The 13,364-nt window shown below is 39.7% G+C and overlaps 1 protein-coding gene across 11 annotated transcripts in view; it reads left to right on the top strand.

The window, feature by feature from the left end:
- parp4 (poly (ADP-ribose) polymerase family, member 4) overlaps nt 1-13,364 on the top strand; it is a 42,660-nt gene that overhangs the window by 16,173 nt on the left and 13,123 nt on the right. For 4 of the 11 annotated variants that reach the window (XM_011489972.4, XM_078940207.1, XM_011489974.4 and 1 more), the window contains exons 21-37: nt 410-547; nt 888-1,077; nt 1,188-1,258; nt 1,909-2,096; nt 2,426-2,525; nt 3,262-3,432; nt 4,835-4,915; nt 4,993-5,073; nt 5,139-5,234; nt 5,307-5,420; nt 7,089-7,139; nt 8,540-8,563; nt 9,134-9,169; nt 9,280-9,330; nt 11,480-11,515; nt 11,651-11,683; nt 13,202-13,243. In XM_011489972.4, coding sequence (XP_011488274.1) covers nt 410-547; nt 888-1,077; nt 1,188-1,258; nt 1,909-2,096; nt 2,426-2,525; nt 3,262-3,432; nt 4,835-4,915; nt 4,993-5,073; nt 5,139-5,234; nt 5,307-5,420; nt 7,089-7,139; nt 8,540-8,563; nt 9,134-9,169; nt 9,280-9,330; nt 11,480-11,515; nt 11,651-11,683; nt 13,202-13,243 — 1,503 coding nt within the window. The remainder of the gene's footprint in view (nt 1-409; nt 548-887; nt 1,078-1,187; nt 1,259-1,908; nt 2,097-2,425; nt 2,526-3,261; nt 3,433-4,834; nt 4,916-4,992; nt 5,074-5,138; nt 5,235-5,306; nt 5,421-7,088; nt 7,140-8,539; nt 8,564-9,133; nt 9,170-9,279; nt 9,331-11,479; nt 11,516-11,650; nt 11,684-13,201; nt 13,244-13,364) is intronic. The other 7 variants (XM_078940206.1, XM_078940204.1, XM_078940205.1 and 4 more) reach the window with 6 other exon arrangements.

Genomic DNA, 13,364 nt, shown 5'->3' with positions numbered 1-13,364 from the left:
AGAATATCACTTTTATGTAAAAGAACAAAAAAGTCAAATTTTTCTTTGATTGAGAAACACAAAGAAATTGCAACAGGAGAAAATTGAGGTACAAACAAATTGTTAGAAAGAAAACCCTCTTAAATACATGTCTAGAACAATATTTCAAGTTTTTCTGTATGGTTGGATGGTTGAAACAGAGAAAACCGCGAGCCGACTCCTGATTTAGCAGCGTTATCAGCATAGAAGTGGACTTTCATGGAATATTTCTTAACAATGATTGAAAATGTATTGCATGGAGCTCTACGATACTCCATGATAGATTCTGGGGGGTTCAAAAGACTCATTCCTTTTGTCGTGTAGGATTTAATGTGTTCTCTGAAGTGAGGATTTTCCCTCTTGTCTTGATATGTGTGTGTGTGTGTCTCAGAGGACTGACTGCAAGGCGGTTATCAGCGTTGTGCCGGGTCAGCCGCTGCACCCGTATGGTTTCGATCTGGACATCGGTTTTTCAGATGTGCACCTGCCCAGGATGTGGGTGGAGAACCACCCAGACAAAGACAGCCAGGTAACTCTGCTGGTTTAGAAGAAAGTGTCTGCTCCCTTTACCAAATGTCCCGAAATTAACTTTTGAGGTTGATGGGTTTACCAACAACATCAGGACATTTTAGCTAAATGCAGATTTCTTTTTTGTTTAAATAAAACTTTCATTTTAGTGTATTTTTAAAACAACATTTATTTTTCACTCTGATCTTTTATTTAATTTTGTCTTTATGACATATTAAGTCAGACGGGTTCAAACTTCAAAGGTCTGTAAGTGTATTTAGCTAAAATAAGGAAAAGTTTGGCTCTGGTTTTTTGAAGTTACTCAGGAGCTTCTTATAGTGGGGCTGGGATTTCTCCTGCAGGCCTGCATGCTGGTTTTCTACCCAGACTTTGAGGTCAGCTCTGGTTCTGCTGCCGAAGAGGTGATCCTGTTGTTGGACACATCCGAGTCCATGAGGGGGGAGTCCCTCCGCTCAGCTCAGAGGATCGCCCTGCAGCTTCTCCATCGCCTCAATCGCGACTTCAGACTCAACGTGATTCTGTTCGGTTCAGGTTGGGATCCATTCGCTGCATCTGTTTCTGTGTTCAGACAGCAGCTCAGCATTTCTTAACTTCTGTTGGAAGTTTTTATTTAATTGCTCACTTTTTCTTTTGAATTTTAGATCACAAAGAAGCCTTCCTCAAAGCTCAGCCGGTCTCTGAGGTTCTTCAGGACGCTGAGAGCTTCATCAAGGTCAGTTTGTTCCCTTAAACCCGAAATCTATTCATGGATTTTATTCTTTATTTTCCAATCATTGACATGCCTTCATTTATTTAAAGCAGTTCTTCAGGGTTCATTTAAACAGTTTTTAAGTTGTTTCTCTGCTTTAGAATCAGTTTTCTGTTTTTATTTTTTATTTTTACCAGTGACTTAACCAGTGAAAGTAAAATTGTTTATAAAAGCTGAGATTTTCCACGAGTGGAAACACTGTAATAATGTATAGGATTAAAAGCGCTTTACAACATTATTGTTTATTTTAATAAAAAGCAGTAAATAAATATTTCAAGGAAATATAATCTTGTTATGGATTAAATGAGAGAAGTATCTTTGTAGAAAAGGGTTTTTTCTGCTTCTCGATTTTTTTGTATGAGCAAACTTCATAGAATCGTAATCAAGATGAAATGTGAACTTAGCTTATACATTCCATGGTTATCTTTTTGTTATCAATGAAGATTTTTTATAAATCTGTGAGTTGCTCCCCTTTTATTTCAATGATTTCTTTTTAACTATGTACATTTTTTACATATATTCTTTTTAACCATAAAATAAAACTGCAGAAAAAAGTCTATTTATCAATATCAGTTAGTCAACATGGTCCCGTCTGCGTCTCTGCTTCCTGGTAGAGCGGCTCACTTGTCGGGGGCGGCACTGAGCTGTGGCGTCCTCTGCGAGCGCTCGGCCTGCTGCCGCCGTCGCGCGGCGTCAGGAACTTGCTGCTGCTGTCGGATGGTCACATTCAGAACCCCGAGCTCACGCTGCAGCTGCTCAGAGACGGCGCCGCCCACAGCCGCCTCTTCACCTGCGGCCTCAGGTGGGTCCTGCCCGCCGCCGTCTCTGTGTTCAGACTCAAACCGGGTCACAAAAAGAAGTGTAGAGTTTTAGAAAAGGTTTGCCAGAATTCCCATGTGGGAACAACCATCGGAGGCTTTATAGGTTCAGTTTAAGCGTTCTTGATGGTTTTGAGCAAATACATAAAGACATTTAGCTAAATCATTTTTGCTAAAGAAAATTTTACGTTTACTTCACAACAGGTCTTAAATGATCTTTTAAGTCATGAAAATTCTTGTCTTGAGAACGGCTGAGTCTGGAACCGGGCGGCTTTTCAGCTTCACCAACACGTCCGTTTCTTTGCTGTTTCAGCTCGACCGCCAACCGCCACATGCTCAGAGCCCTGGCCCAGGCAGGGGGCGGAGCTTATGAATTCTTTGATCCAAAAACCAAACACAGCTGGGAAGAGAAGGTGAGAAAGTCCATTTGGTTCTGCTGGTCTTCTCTGTTCTTTACTGCAGTGATATTCACAACGCAAAATCATTTATTAACGTTTTCTTTGAGTCAGGATGACTTTTATCTACCTTTACTTTAAGGAAACGTTCAATTTGTCAAAACAGTGTTGCATTAAGTAAAAGAAGGCTTATAAAACATGTGAGCATTAAAGAAACGGTCCAGAATTTTCTTGTCAAATAAGTACAGCTTAGCTTAAAATATTTCTAACAAATTCAACAAAAGTAAAACATTGAAATGGCTAAACTGTGCATTTAATACAACATGTAGCATCATAATAAAGTGATGAATAGGTTTCAGACAGAATCACACGATAATCTCTGCTTAGATGCAGACTAGCTTAAATAATTCTGTATTGTTTAAAAACATGATTTTTCATTGATATGAACTGTAGGTGGGCGGGGCTTTTGTGGGGACTCAGTTACGTCACTGATAAACAACAGACTTGGACTTTATTAGTAAACTTTATGCAGTGATGGACCAGGTGAGACATTCAAATGAACAGCAGCAGATTTTAAAAGTGTTTCAAGGTAGAAGAGTTTCTGCAAAGTTGGAAGCTGCATTTCAGTCAGCTTGACAGTTGAATGATAAAAAATGCAGATGAAAGAAAAGGTTTGATGAGAGCAGAAACAGACGTACGTGTCGTCTTTAATCAAACGCTGCCCTCACATTGAAAATATGTGTTTCTGCTGCAGATGCTGCGTCACGTGGACCGGATGCGGTCTCCTGGCTGCACCTCTGTGTCGGTGAAGTGGCAGCAGTTCAGCTCAGTCGTGCCCCCTCCGGTCCAGGCCCCGGTGGAGCTGAGCGCCCTGTTCAACAACTGCCACACTCTGGTTTACGGCTTTGTGGCCCACTGCACTCAGGTGGCGACACTTTAATTTTCACATGTGTTTGGTTCCTCTGATCTGCTGTAGCTCTCCAGAGTTGGTCACATTTGTGTGACATCTGGTGATGGACTGTTCCGTCAAGGTGACGGAGATCTGCCACCCTTCCAGAAAAAAAAAGAGCTTTTGCTTGCTTTGCTTTCTGCGGAGAAAGATGCACAATCACTTTGAACAATAGACTTTTTTTCTTATGAACTTAGACACATCTTTAGCCTTTGTCACAACTTTCTTTTACAGCTGGATTTGGGCTGCCTACGGACAAAAAAATGGGCAAACTTGTAAAGATCACACAGGTGGCCAATATGAAATACAGTGAAGCAAAGAAATATTTGAACACCTTTTGATTTTAGCAAGTTCTGTCACTGGAGAGGTTTAAATTTTTCCTCTTAGGTGTATGTTCACTTAATTTAGAAATTACATTGCATAATTTTTTTAAATAATTTGTTTGTATGCTGCTGCTGCAAATAAGTATTTGAACATGGGACAACATATTTGGTACAGTAGCTTTTGTTTGCGATTTCACAGGTCAAACGTTTCCTGTACTTTTTCACCAGGTTTACATAAACTGCAGGAGGGATTTTGGTTTTTTCTTCTTCCACACAGATCCTGTCCAGATCAGTCAGGTTTCTGGGCTGTCACTGAGAAATATGCCGTTTTAGCCCCCTTCAAAGATTTCTTATTGGGTTGAGATTTGAAGACTGGCTAGAACTCTCCAGAACCTTGATATGCTTCTTACGGAGCCTCTCCTTGGTTCTCCTGGCGGTTTGCTTTGGGTCATTGTCATGGTGAAAGACCCAGCTACGGCCCATCTTCAATGCTGAGGGAAGGAGGTTGTTACCCAAAATTTGGCACTTCATTGCACCTCTCCTTTATACAGGGCAGTCGTCCTGTCCCATGTGCAGAAACACCCCAATACCATGATGCTACCACCTCCATGCTTGACAGTAGGGATGGTGTTCTTGGGATGGTACTCATAGTTCTTCATCCTCCAAACACAGCAAGTGGAGTTCAGACCCAAAAGTCCTATTCGGGTCTCATCTGATCACATGACTTTCTCCCATGACTCTTTGGGTCACCCAAATGGTCATTGGCCCACTTCAGACGGGCCTGGACATGTGCTGGTTTAAGCCTTCCGTGCCATGCATGATTCCATGACGTCTAATCAGCAGCAAAGTCTAATGACGCCAACAGACCAAAGATTTTACTCATCTGTTAAGAACTGTTCCCAACCTGACCCAAAAGAGTCCAGCAGCTGCCACTTATTCAAACTGAGAGCTCTTTCTTAGGAAATGTTCAGAGGATCCCCTTTGGAGAAGGAAGAGCCCATGTAGTCCAAGAACCGCCCCCCACTTGTCTGTCTGAGACGTGATTTCTGTTGCAGGCGACTCTTCTTGGAAACTTGTGTGGTGAGGAGCTGAAGACGTTGGTGTCCACCAGCGAGCTGCAGAAAACCAGAGGCACGGTAAGAACTGGAGGCCCCTCATGAAGCCTGCCCCCCTCCCTCCAGAGCATCAAATGACCTCTGATACATGCATGCAGTTTCTTCACAAGCTCACAGCCAGAGCCATCATAAGGGATTACGAGGACGGAAACCTGGACTCCTCCGAAGCAGAACACGAGGTTTGCTGTCACAAGCAAAGCCAGGACGTTCTCGTGTCTTTGCACTGACAGTCTCTGTGTTCCAGGGTAAGAAAGAAGAGCTGAAGTCCTTCATCATCGAGTTGAGCAAAGAGTATTCCATCCTGTCGCAGTTCACCAGCTTTGTGGCCATCGAGGAGAGGGTTTGTGTTCCTCACAAAACACAGACGGATCTTCTTAGAGGATCTACGCTATAAAGGATGTTCTTGTTTCAGGACTCGGAGCAGCCGGAAGACGGCTTCACAGACATTCCCAAGCTGATCGCTGAGGAAGACGTGGACTTCCTGCCGTACGTCAGCTGGACGATTGATGCTCCAACACAATCTTGTGTAAGAGAAGTCATCACATCCTTATGCAGTCCTCATTCTTAATTTAAAACATTCAGAAGCCAGAAAACATTTCTGTGAGCTGCTTTTTCATTCATTCAGAGGCTGAAATCACAACTTTCTGAAGGATTTTTGAAAAACACAATCACCAGAAGAAAACGACTTCATAAAAAGAAAAACAAGTAAAAGTTAAAATGCTCAAAATTTAGAATTCACTTAGAAATAGTTACATTCAAAATAAATCATCAATCAGCTAAGTTAAAGTTTTCACTATTTAATTTTGGCACAAACATTTAGCAGCATAATATTTATGTTTCTCTGTTAGCAGAAGTATTTTCTTTTGAAGCAACTTTTCTATTTTCAGGGTGATGGGAAACTGAGTTAAAAGGCCACTAAAATAAGAAGAAAATAAACACACTGTTTTCTAAACCTGACAAGAAAATCTTACAAGAAAACCTTACACTTCTGCTTGAAAAAAAACAGTCTTTGCTCTGAAAATCACAGTTTTAAATCCGTCGCTGTCACCGGCGACACTAAACACACAGGCTTTTTGAATTACAGTGACTCTGTGACTGTTTACGCAATTAATGTAACTCCGACTGATTCTGACGCCTTATGAAAGACATGACTTAATTATTTTGTTCTTACTTTCCTATTTTTACTTTTGTAGGGACTACAGGCGTAAATTAGCAAAATGTGCTTTTAACCTGGTACAAAACATCTGTTCATGCTTTACATGATCAGTATTCTTTTGTAAATTGTACCTTGTTTTAAAAAAATTGTAAAACAGCACAAAGCTGCTTTTCTCTGCTTCAGAATCCATTCATTCTGAATCCGTTGATTCCTCCCCCTCCCATTCAGGGGGTTAGAAACCAGAGACACCCGCAATTCCGCAGAATCCGCAAATATGGAGACTCCTCCTCCCCCAAACATCGCGGCTGAAGAATGCTACACAGATGCAAATGAAACTGGTTCTATTTTGCTCTGAGGGAAGAGTGGCTGGACCCCAAGGTCAGCATATTCCAGCCTTCACATGAAAACTAGATTTTTACTACTCCTTATAGCCAAGAGAGTTTAAAGAGCCAAACACAGTCAGCTCTGGGAATGTCAGATCAGTTTATAATTATTCTTGGAGCCAGCAGACTAGTTTTTCTGGACGTCAGATGAGTCCTTGACTCGAACTAAAAAAGTTTTGAAGTAGTTTTTTATTTTTTTTCCAAATAATCCAAAGCAATTTGATTTAGTTTTTTCCTCCGACCTTTACCGAAAAAGTTGTCATCCATTTTTTGCACCGGTTCAAACACCTTGAGCACAACGCCCAGCATGGCAAGTTTAAGACATCGAGATTCGACTGTCAGTCAGTCTGATGCCAAATTGCCACTGGTCCGTCTGCGTTGTGTCTCTGTTGTGTTGCAGTGAAATAGAAATAATGTGTTTGGTTGTTTTCCTATTGTAGTGCAACTTATATCGTCATTGCTATATTGATTACTTTTATCGCAACTCATGAGTTTTCCTGATATCGTGCAGTCCTAACAAAGATGCTGTCTGCCTAACAAAACCCTGATAGAAACCCCTTTAGCTGCAGAAAAGACTGTGAATTCCAGCAAAAGTCTCTGTTCTGTAGTTCATTGTGACGGGTTTATGTTAACGTGTTTCATTGTGGATCCACAGGATGCTGAAAAGTCATTGCTCTGGTTAGATGAGATTGACCATATGGAACTTGTAAGTTCTGCACTGTTTTTTTTCCTTTAAAGATGTCACAGATTCACAAACACAATTATTTGGCTAACAGTCTGTGTCTAATACTACATTCACACCAGGCCTGTGATTTTCATGATCAGTTTTCAAACAGTTGAATCTGTCAAAGTTCAATTGCTTTAACTTTCAATGCGTAATCACTTGTATTTTGAATGTAAATCCTGAAAATGGAATGGCGTGCTGACTCGTGAACATGAGGGTTGTGAACGCGGAAGCCCAACGTGAAATCGGTTTTGAACTGTAAAATTTATTTAGTAGGTCAGACTCATAAAAAAGACAACTACCTTAATATTTCTTTGTACTAAACACTTATGACAACAAAACCTGCATTTTTGCTCACCTTCCTGGTTGTCCATGAGGATCCAGAAACCGTGTGTCTGTTCATAGATCAGGGCTGGTCAACCCTGGTCCTCATGACCCACAGCTCTACCCCTTTTTTCCAGTCCTGCCTGACAAGCATGCTGCTGATCAGCTGACTCAAGTAATTCCACGTCCTGATGACTGAACACACCTGATGTAGGCGGTCAGCATCAAGCAGTGCAGGCAGAGCTGGAAAACAGCGAGGCCTGAGGGTCTTGAGGACCCGGGTTGGCCAGCCCTGGTACAGCCTTTGGTTGCAGAAAGAACCTCAGGGTTCTGGCCTGGAGCAGCGTTCTTTACAGCACGGCTCTGGGTCATTGTTATGGAGTCCCAACTTGTTGACAATTAAATAAATAAATGTGGCATCGTGCAATCACACAATCAACCAATAAATCTCTCATAAATATATAGAAAGACCATGAGCACGGCTCTGGGTCAGCTTAAGCTTAACCATCTTTTTTTTAATTAAAGGTTAAACTTTTTAAAGACAAAGATGAGGCCTGCAAAATAAATGCATTGTTATTGCGATATCAAGCTGTGCAAGACGCATATTGCAAAAGACGGCGAAATAAATGTGTTTGCATTGTGAAACCACAAGATGCTGTAGAGTCGAGGTCCTATTTGGAAGAGGAGGATAATATTTGCTTTCTAAGTTCTGCACATTTTTTTCCTTTGACGATATCAATGATTCATGAACACAATTATTTGGCAAACAATTGGAAACACATTTTCAAACTGGGTGTGTCTAACACTACATTCACACCAGGCAAGTGATCTTCATAATCAGTTTTCAAACAGTTGACACTTTCAGGAATTAAACATCCTGACATCATCCATACGACAAAAATGTAGATGTCATATTGCAATTATCAAAGAAATTCTAGAGAAGTTTTTTCTGAATGTCTGCTAAGTGGCTGAGTGTAAATGTATCTCATACAGACTGACACTAAAATGTGTGTCTCTTTTGTTCAAACACACATAAACTACAGTTTTCTGCCTTACAGGCTTCAAAGAGAGCCGAACATCAGGTATGGTTCAGATTCTATGACTGAGGGCTCCTCAGGCTTTTTGGATCTTTTAGTTTACAGAACAACAGCCAGCTTTTTTTTTTAAACAAATAAAAGCCTGCAGCACGGCTCTGGGTCAGCTGAACCTTAACCATTTTTGAAATAAAGGTTCAACTTTTAAAGGAAAAGATGAGGCCTGCACAATAAATCGCAAATTTAGCGTTATCGCAATATCAAGCTGTGCAAAACGTATATCGCAGAAGATGGCGAAAATTGCACTAAATGCTAACCTTAAGTATGCTAAAACATTCTTACGGCAGCTTCATTCAAATAAATCCATTCATGCACTTAACCAATCAGATGGTCTCCTCCTATGTAGACGAGGGTCATTTGGAGTATAATGGAAATTATGTTGACTCTTATTTAAATTAATTGTTGCAGTGAAATAGAAAAACAAAGATGCTGTCTGCCTAACAAAACCCTGATAGGATCCCGTTAGCTGCAGAAAAGACTGTAAATTCCAGCAAAGGTCTTGTTTCTGTAGTTCAATGTGACGGGTTTTTGTTAAAGTGTTTCATTGTGGATCCACAGGACGAAGAGTCAAGTTCAGGAGAGGATATGGGCAATGTAAGTTCTGCACGGTTTTGGTTGTTCTGCCATTATTTCATGTAGCGCATGTTATATCGTCATCAAAATATTGATCATATCGCAAATGTGTTTGCATTTTGGATCCAAAGGGTTGGGACGAGTTTGAGTCCTGTACAGCAGATGGAGATCAAATGGAACATGTAAGTTCTTCTCGTTTTTTTTTCCTGTCACCGATCTAACAGATTCAAGAACAAAAATATTTGGCAAACAATTGGAAACACATTTTCAAACTGTGTGTGTGTGTCTAATACTGCTGCTCTTTTTATATGAATTGCACATTAACAGATTACGCACATTTATCTTCTACGTTGATTTACATGTTCTGTTCGTGGTTTAGTCGTACTTCTGTGGGTTTTAACATGGTTCACTTATGATACATCTGTGAAAATTTCACATAAAGACAACAACTCCGCGTTCTTTTTTTCCCCACATTTGTTGCAAAGTTTGTCGTCTCTGCTCCAGCCCTTCAAATGTTCCACCTCCTGCATGTAATTGAACTTGTTTCAGAACATACATGTAAGGGAAAAAAGTAACAATAATTTAGTCAACGTCACAACAACTTAAAAAAGGAAAACTTTAGCCCTCCAAACGGAGCTATAAAAATAATAGCGTCTTCAAATTCAGACCCCACCGTCACTCGATGACATCATCAATAGTCGCCCTTCATCCAGGTTAGCACTCCGAAAATGCATAACAACATCGGTTTTATAACACTGAAAAGTCATGATAAAACATAAAAAGTCTTTACTTAGATTTACTTCAGAGAACACACACATCCTCCATAGCACAGTCCGACACGGAGCAACCTTGTGGCGGAGGGATACATAGCTCTCCCCCACAAGGGTTTCCCCTTTCAAAAAACTATTGCGGACAGCCCTATCCCTCTAAATGCCCCTACAAATGGAGGGATAGGGGAGAAGCTGTAGGTGGAAGAATTCGGATTTGGCCTAATATGTTACTACTGTAAAACTTAAATGAGACCAAAATGAGACTAATCTCAGACAAAAACAGTACCATTAGATTTATGGTAGACTAATCTGATGCTACTATGAAACTAATCTGAGACTAATTGTAGACAAATTTGATACTGTTACATCCCACCCCAGGGAAGGAAGAAAATAGGTAACATAAAAAATAAAAAAGTTAAAGCCGGTAGGGTTTAGACCAGTGTTTTTCAACCAGTGTGCCGCAGTACACTAGTCAGGTGTGCCGTGGGAAATTGCACATTCACTGATCTAAAAACATTTACCATCTCCGGGAGATCAGCTCTTTGTTCATCCAAACAGGCCCTGCTAAAACACTAAGAATTTGGTGTCGTAAAAGACTTTTTTCTTTGTATTTATTTGATTCTATTAAAGACACTTTGATAAGAATGACGGTACCGTGATTTAGCTGCAGCTAAAGCTGATAAGCTGACTCAAGTAATTCCACGTCCTGATGACTGAACACACCTGATGTAGGCGGTCAGCATCAAGCAGTGCAGGCAAGCTGGAAAACAGCGAGGCCTGAGGGTCTTGAGGACCCGGGTTGGCCAGCCCTGGTACAGCCTTTGGTTGCAGAAAGAACCTCAGGGTTCTGGCCTGGAGCAGCGTTCTTTACAGCACGGCTCTGGGTCATTGTTATGGAGTCCCAACTTGTTGACAATTAAATAAATAAATGTGGCATCGTGCAATCACACAATCAACCAATAAATCTCTCATAAATATATAGAAAGACCATGAAATTGTGAAAAACTTGCACACGGATTTTAAATTGGCCATTATATTAATAAAAATTATTCATTTTGCTTTAAAAAGCAGTTCATTATTTTAAAACTGCAATTTAAAATATTCATTTTTAATGATGTTGAATATTATTCTAATTCTGCGGCTTTTTTCAGAAACTCTGATTTCAAAATCAATATTTTCAAAATGTGGCTTTGTTTTTTTGTTTTTAAAGACAAAGAGTAGGTGTTAGGTCAAACTAGAGCTTTGAGCTGTAAAAAATATTTAGTAGGTCAGACTCAAAAAAAAGAGAATTACATTAATATTTCTTTGTACTAAACACTTATGACAACAAAACCTGCATTTTTCCTCCCCTTCCTGGTCGTGGTCACAATATTGATCACTTATATCTGAAGTTGTGAGTTGCCTTTGATATCGTGCAGCCCTAACAAAGATGCTGTCTGCCTAACAAAACCCTGATAGGATCCCGTTAGCTGCAGAAAAGACTGTAAATTCCAGCAAAGTTCTCTGTTCTGTAGTTCAATATGTGGGGTTTATGTTAATGTGTTTCATTGTGGATCCACAGGACGAAGAGTCAAGTTCAGGAGAGGATATGGGCAATGTAAGTTCTGCACGGTTTTGGTTGTTCTGCCATTATTTCATGTAGCGCATGTTATATCGTCATCAAAATATTGATCATATCCCAAATTGCGAGTTTGACAGGGTTATGTTACTGTGTTTCATTGTGGATCCACAGTTTCTTTTCGAAGATGATGCTGACATATGCCATGTAAGTTCTGCTTGCTTTTTTGCTTTAAAGATATCGATGATTCATGAACAAAAATATTTGGCAAACAACTGGAAACACATTTTCAAACTCTTTTTGTGTCTTATACTACAATCAAACCAGACCTGTGACGCAGGTTCACAAATGCACTTTACGCAGGTTCTTGAACACGCTTTTAGCGTGTGGTATTCACACTGGACTCTTACCACCTGGTTCTCCAGGCTTTTTCTTTCACGGCTGTGTTCTAACATATGAAAGTCTTGGTGTCATAGAAGTCCAGCCGGGCACAAACCGCCATTTTTAAAATTCTCTTCATGATCAAACGGTTGGCACTTTCAGGAATTAAAAGGGACATCATCCATACGTCACTACAAACTCTGAGCCCCTGATTGGTCAAAGCTCAATTGGTTTAACTTTCATTGCGTAATCAGTTGCTGTGCATTTTCAATGTGAATTCTATAAAATGGAATGGCGTGCTGACTCATGGAAGCCCAACGTGAATTCAGTTTTGAGCCGTTCAAAATATTTGGTCAGGCAGACTCATAGTAAAAGAAACAGACTTACCTTAATATTTCTTTTCACGAAACACCTATGACAAAAAATGAAATCTGAAATTAAATGGGTTTTCTTCGTTTAAAGATGACCCAGAAACAGAAACAATTAAGTAACATTTCCAGGCTACGTTTAACCCTTTACCACAAGAACTTTAGCACCAGTGTCAGCGTTCTTTAAATGACAGAAACTCTGAAAGCGTCTTAGCAATAAATTATTATTAATTATCTTAGCAGCGGCTGCTTCTCTCAGCTTCACCATGCTTTGGAATTCTTTTAATTGTGTAAACTGTTGTACGGTAGTTCAAAGAGAATGTGTTACGCTGTGTTTCCTGTAGCCGGCGACATCCCCTAGTTAAAGTAGTAATTTTAAGTCTTAAGGAAAAAAAAAAAAAAAAAAATATATATATATATATATATATATATATATATATATATATATATATATATATATATATATATATTATACAGGCTGTAATCACCAACAAAGGTTTTTGCACAAAGTATTAAATAAATTTCAGTAAGCGTGTTCAATACTTATTTCCTGTGCCATTTCACTTTATTACACATAACTTAATTTATGGACATAAATGTTTGGATTTCTTTCTATGTGTGCATTACTTGGGTTGCTGCCGACATCTGGTGATAATTTCATGTCAATAGCTCGATTAGAAATATGTTTTTTGAGAGAAATGTTGACGTGTTCAATGCTTATTTTCCCCGCTGTGTATATATATATATATATATATATATATATATATATATATATATATATATATACTTAGTTTTTGCACTTAGTATTCAATAAATTTCAGTAAGCGTGTTCAATACTTATTCCCTGTGCCATTTCACTTTATTACACATAACTTCATATTGAATGTGGAGTGTAAATGTATCTCATACAGACTGACCCTAAAATCTGTGTCTCTTTTGTTCAAACACACATAAACTACAGTTCTCTGCCTTACAGGCTTTTCCACTAAGGCGAAGAGCAAAGAGAGCCCAACATCAGGTATGGTTCAGATTCTATGACTGAGGGCTCCTCAGGCTTTTTGGATCTTTTAGTTTACGGAACAACAGCCAGCCTGTTTTTTAAACCAAATAAAAACCTGCGTTCCCCCCCCCCCCCCCCC

This window comes from Oryzias latipes, chromosome 21 (assembly GCF_053564925.1).
Source record: "Oryzias latipes strain Hd-rR chromosome 21, Olatipes_Hd-rR_3.1".
NCBI classification, from domain to species: Eukaryota; Metazoa; Chordata; class Actinopteri; order Beloniformes; family Adrianichthyidae; genus Oryzias; species Oryzias latipes.
This window is presented reverse-complemented; position numbering and strand designations above follow the sequence as displayed.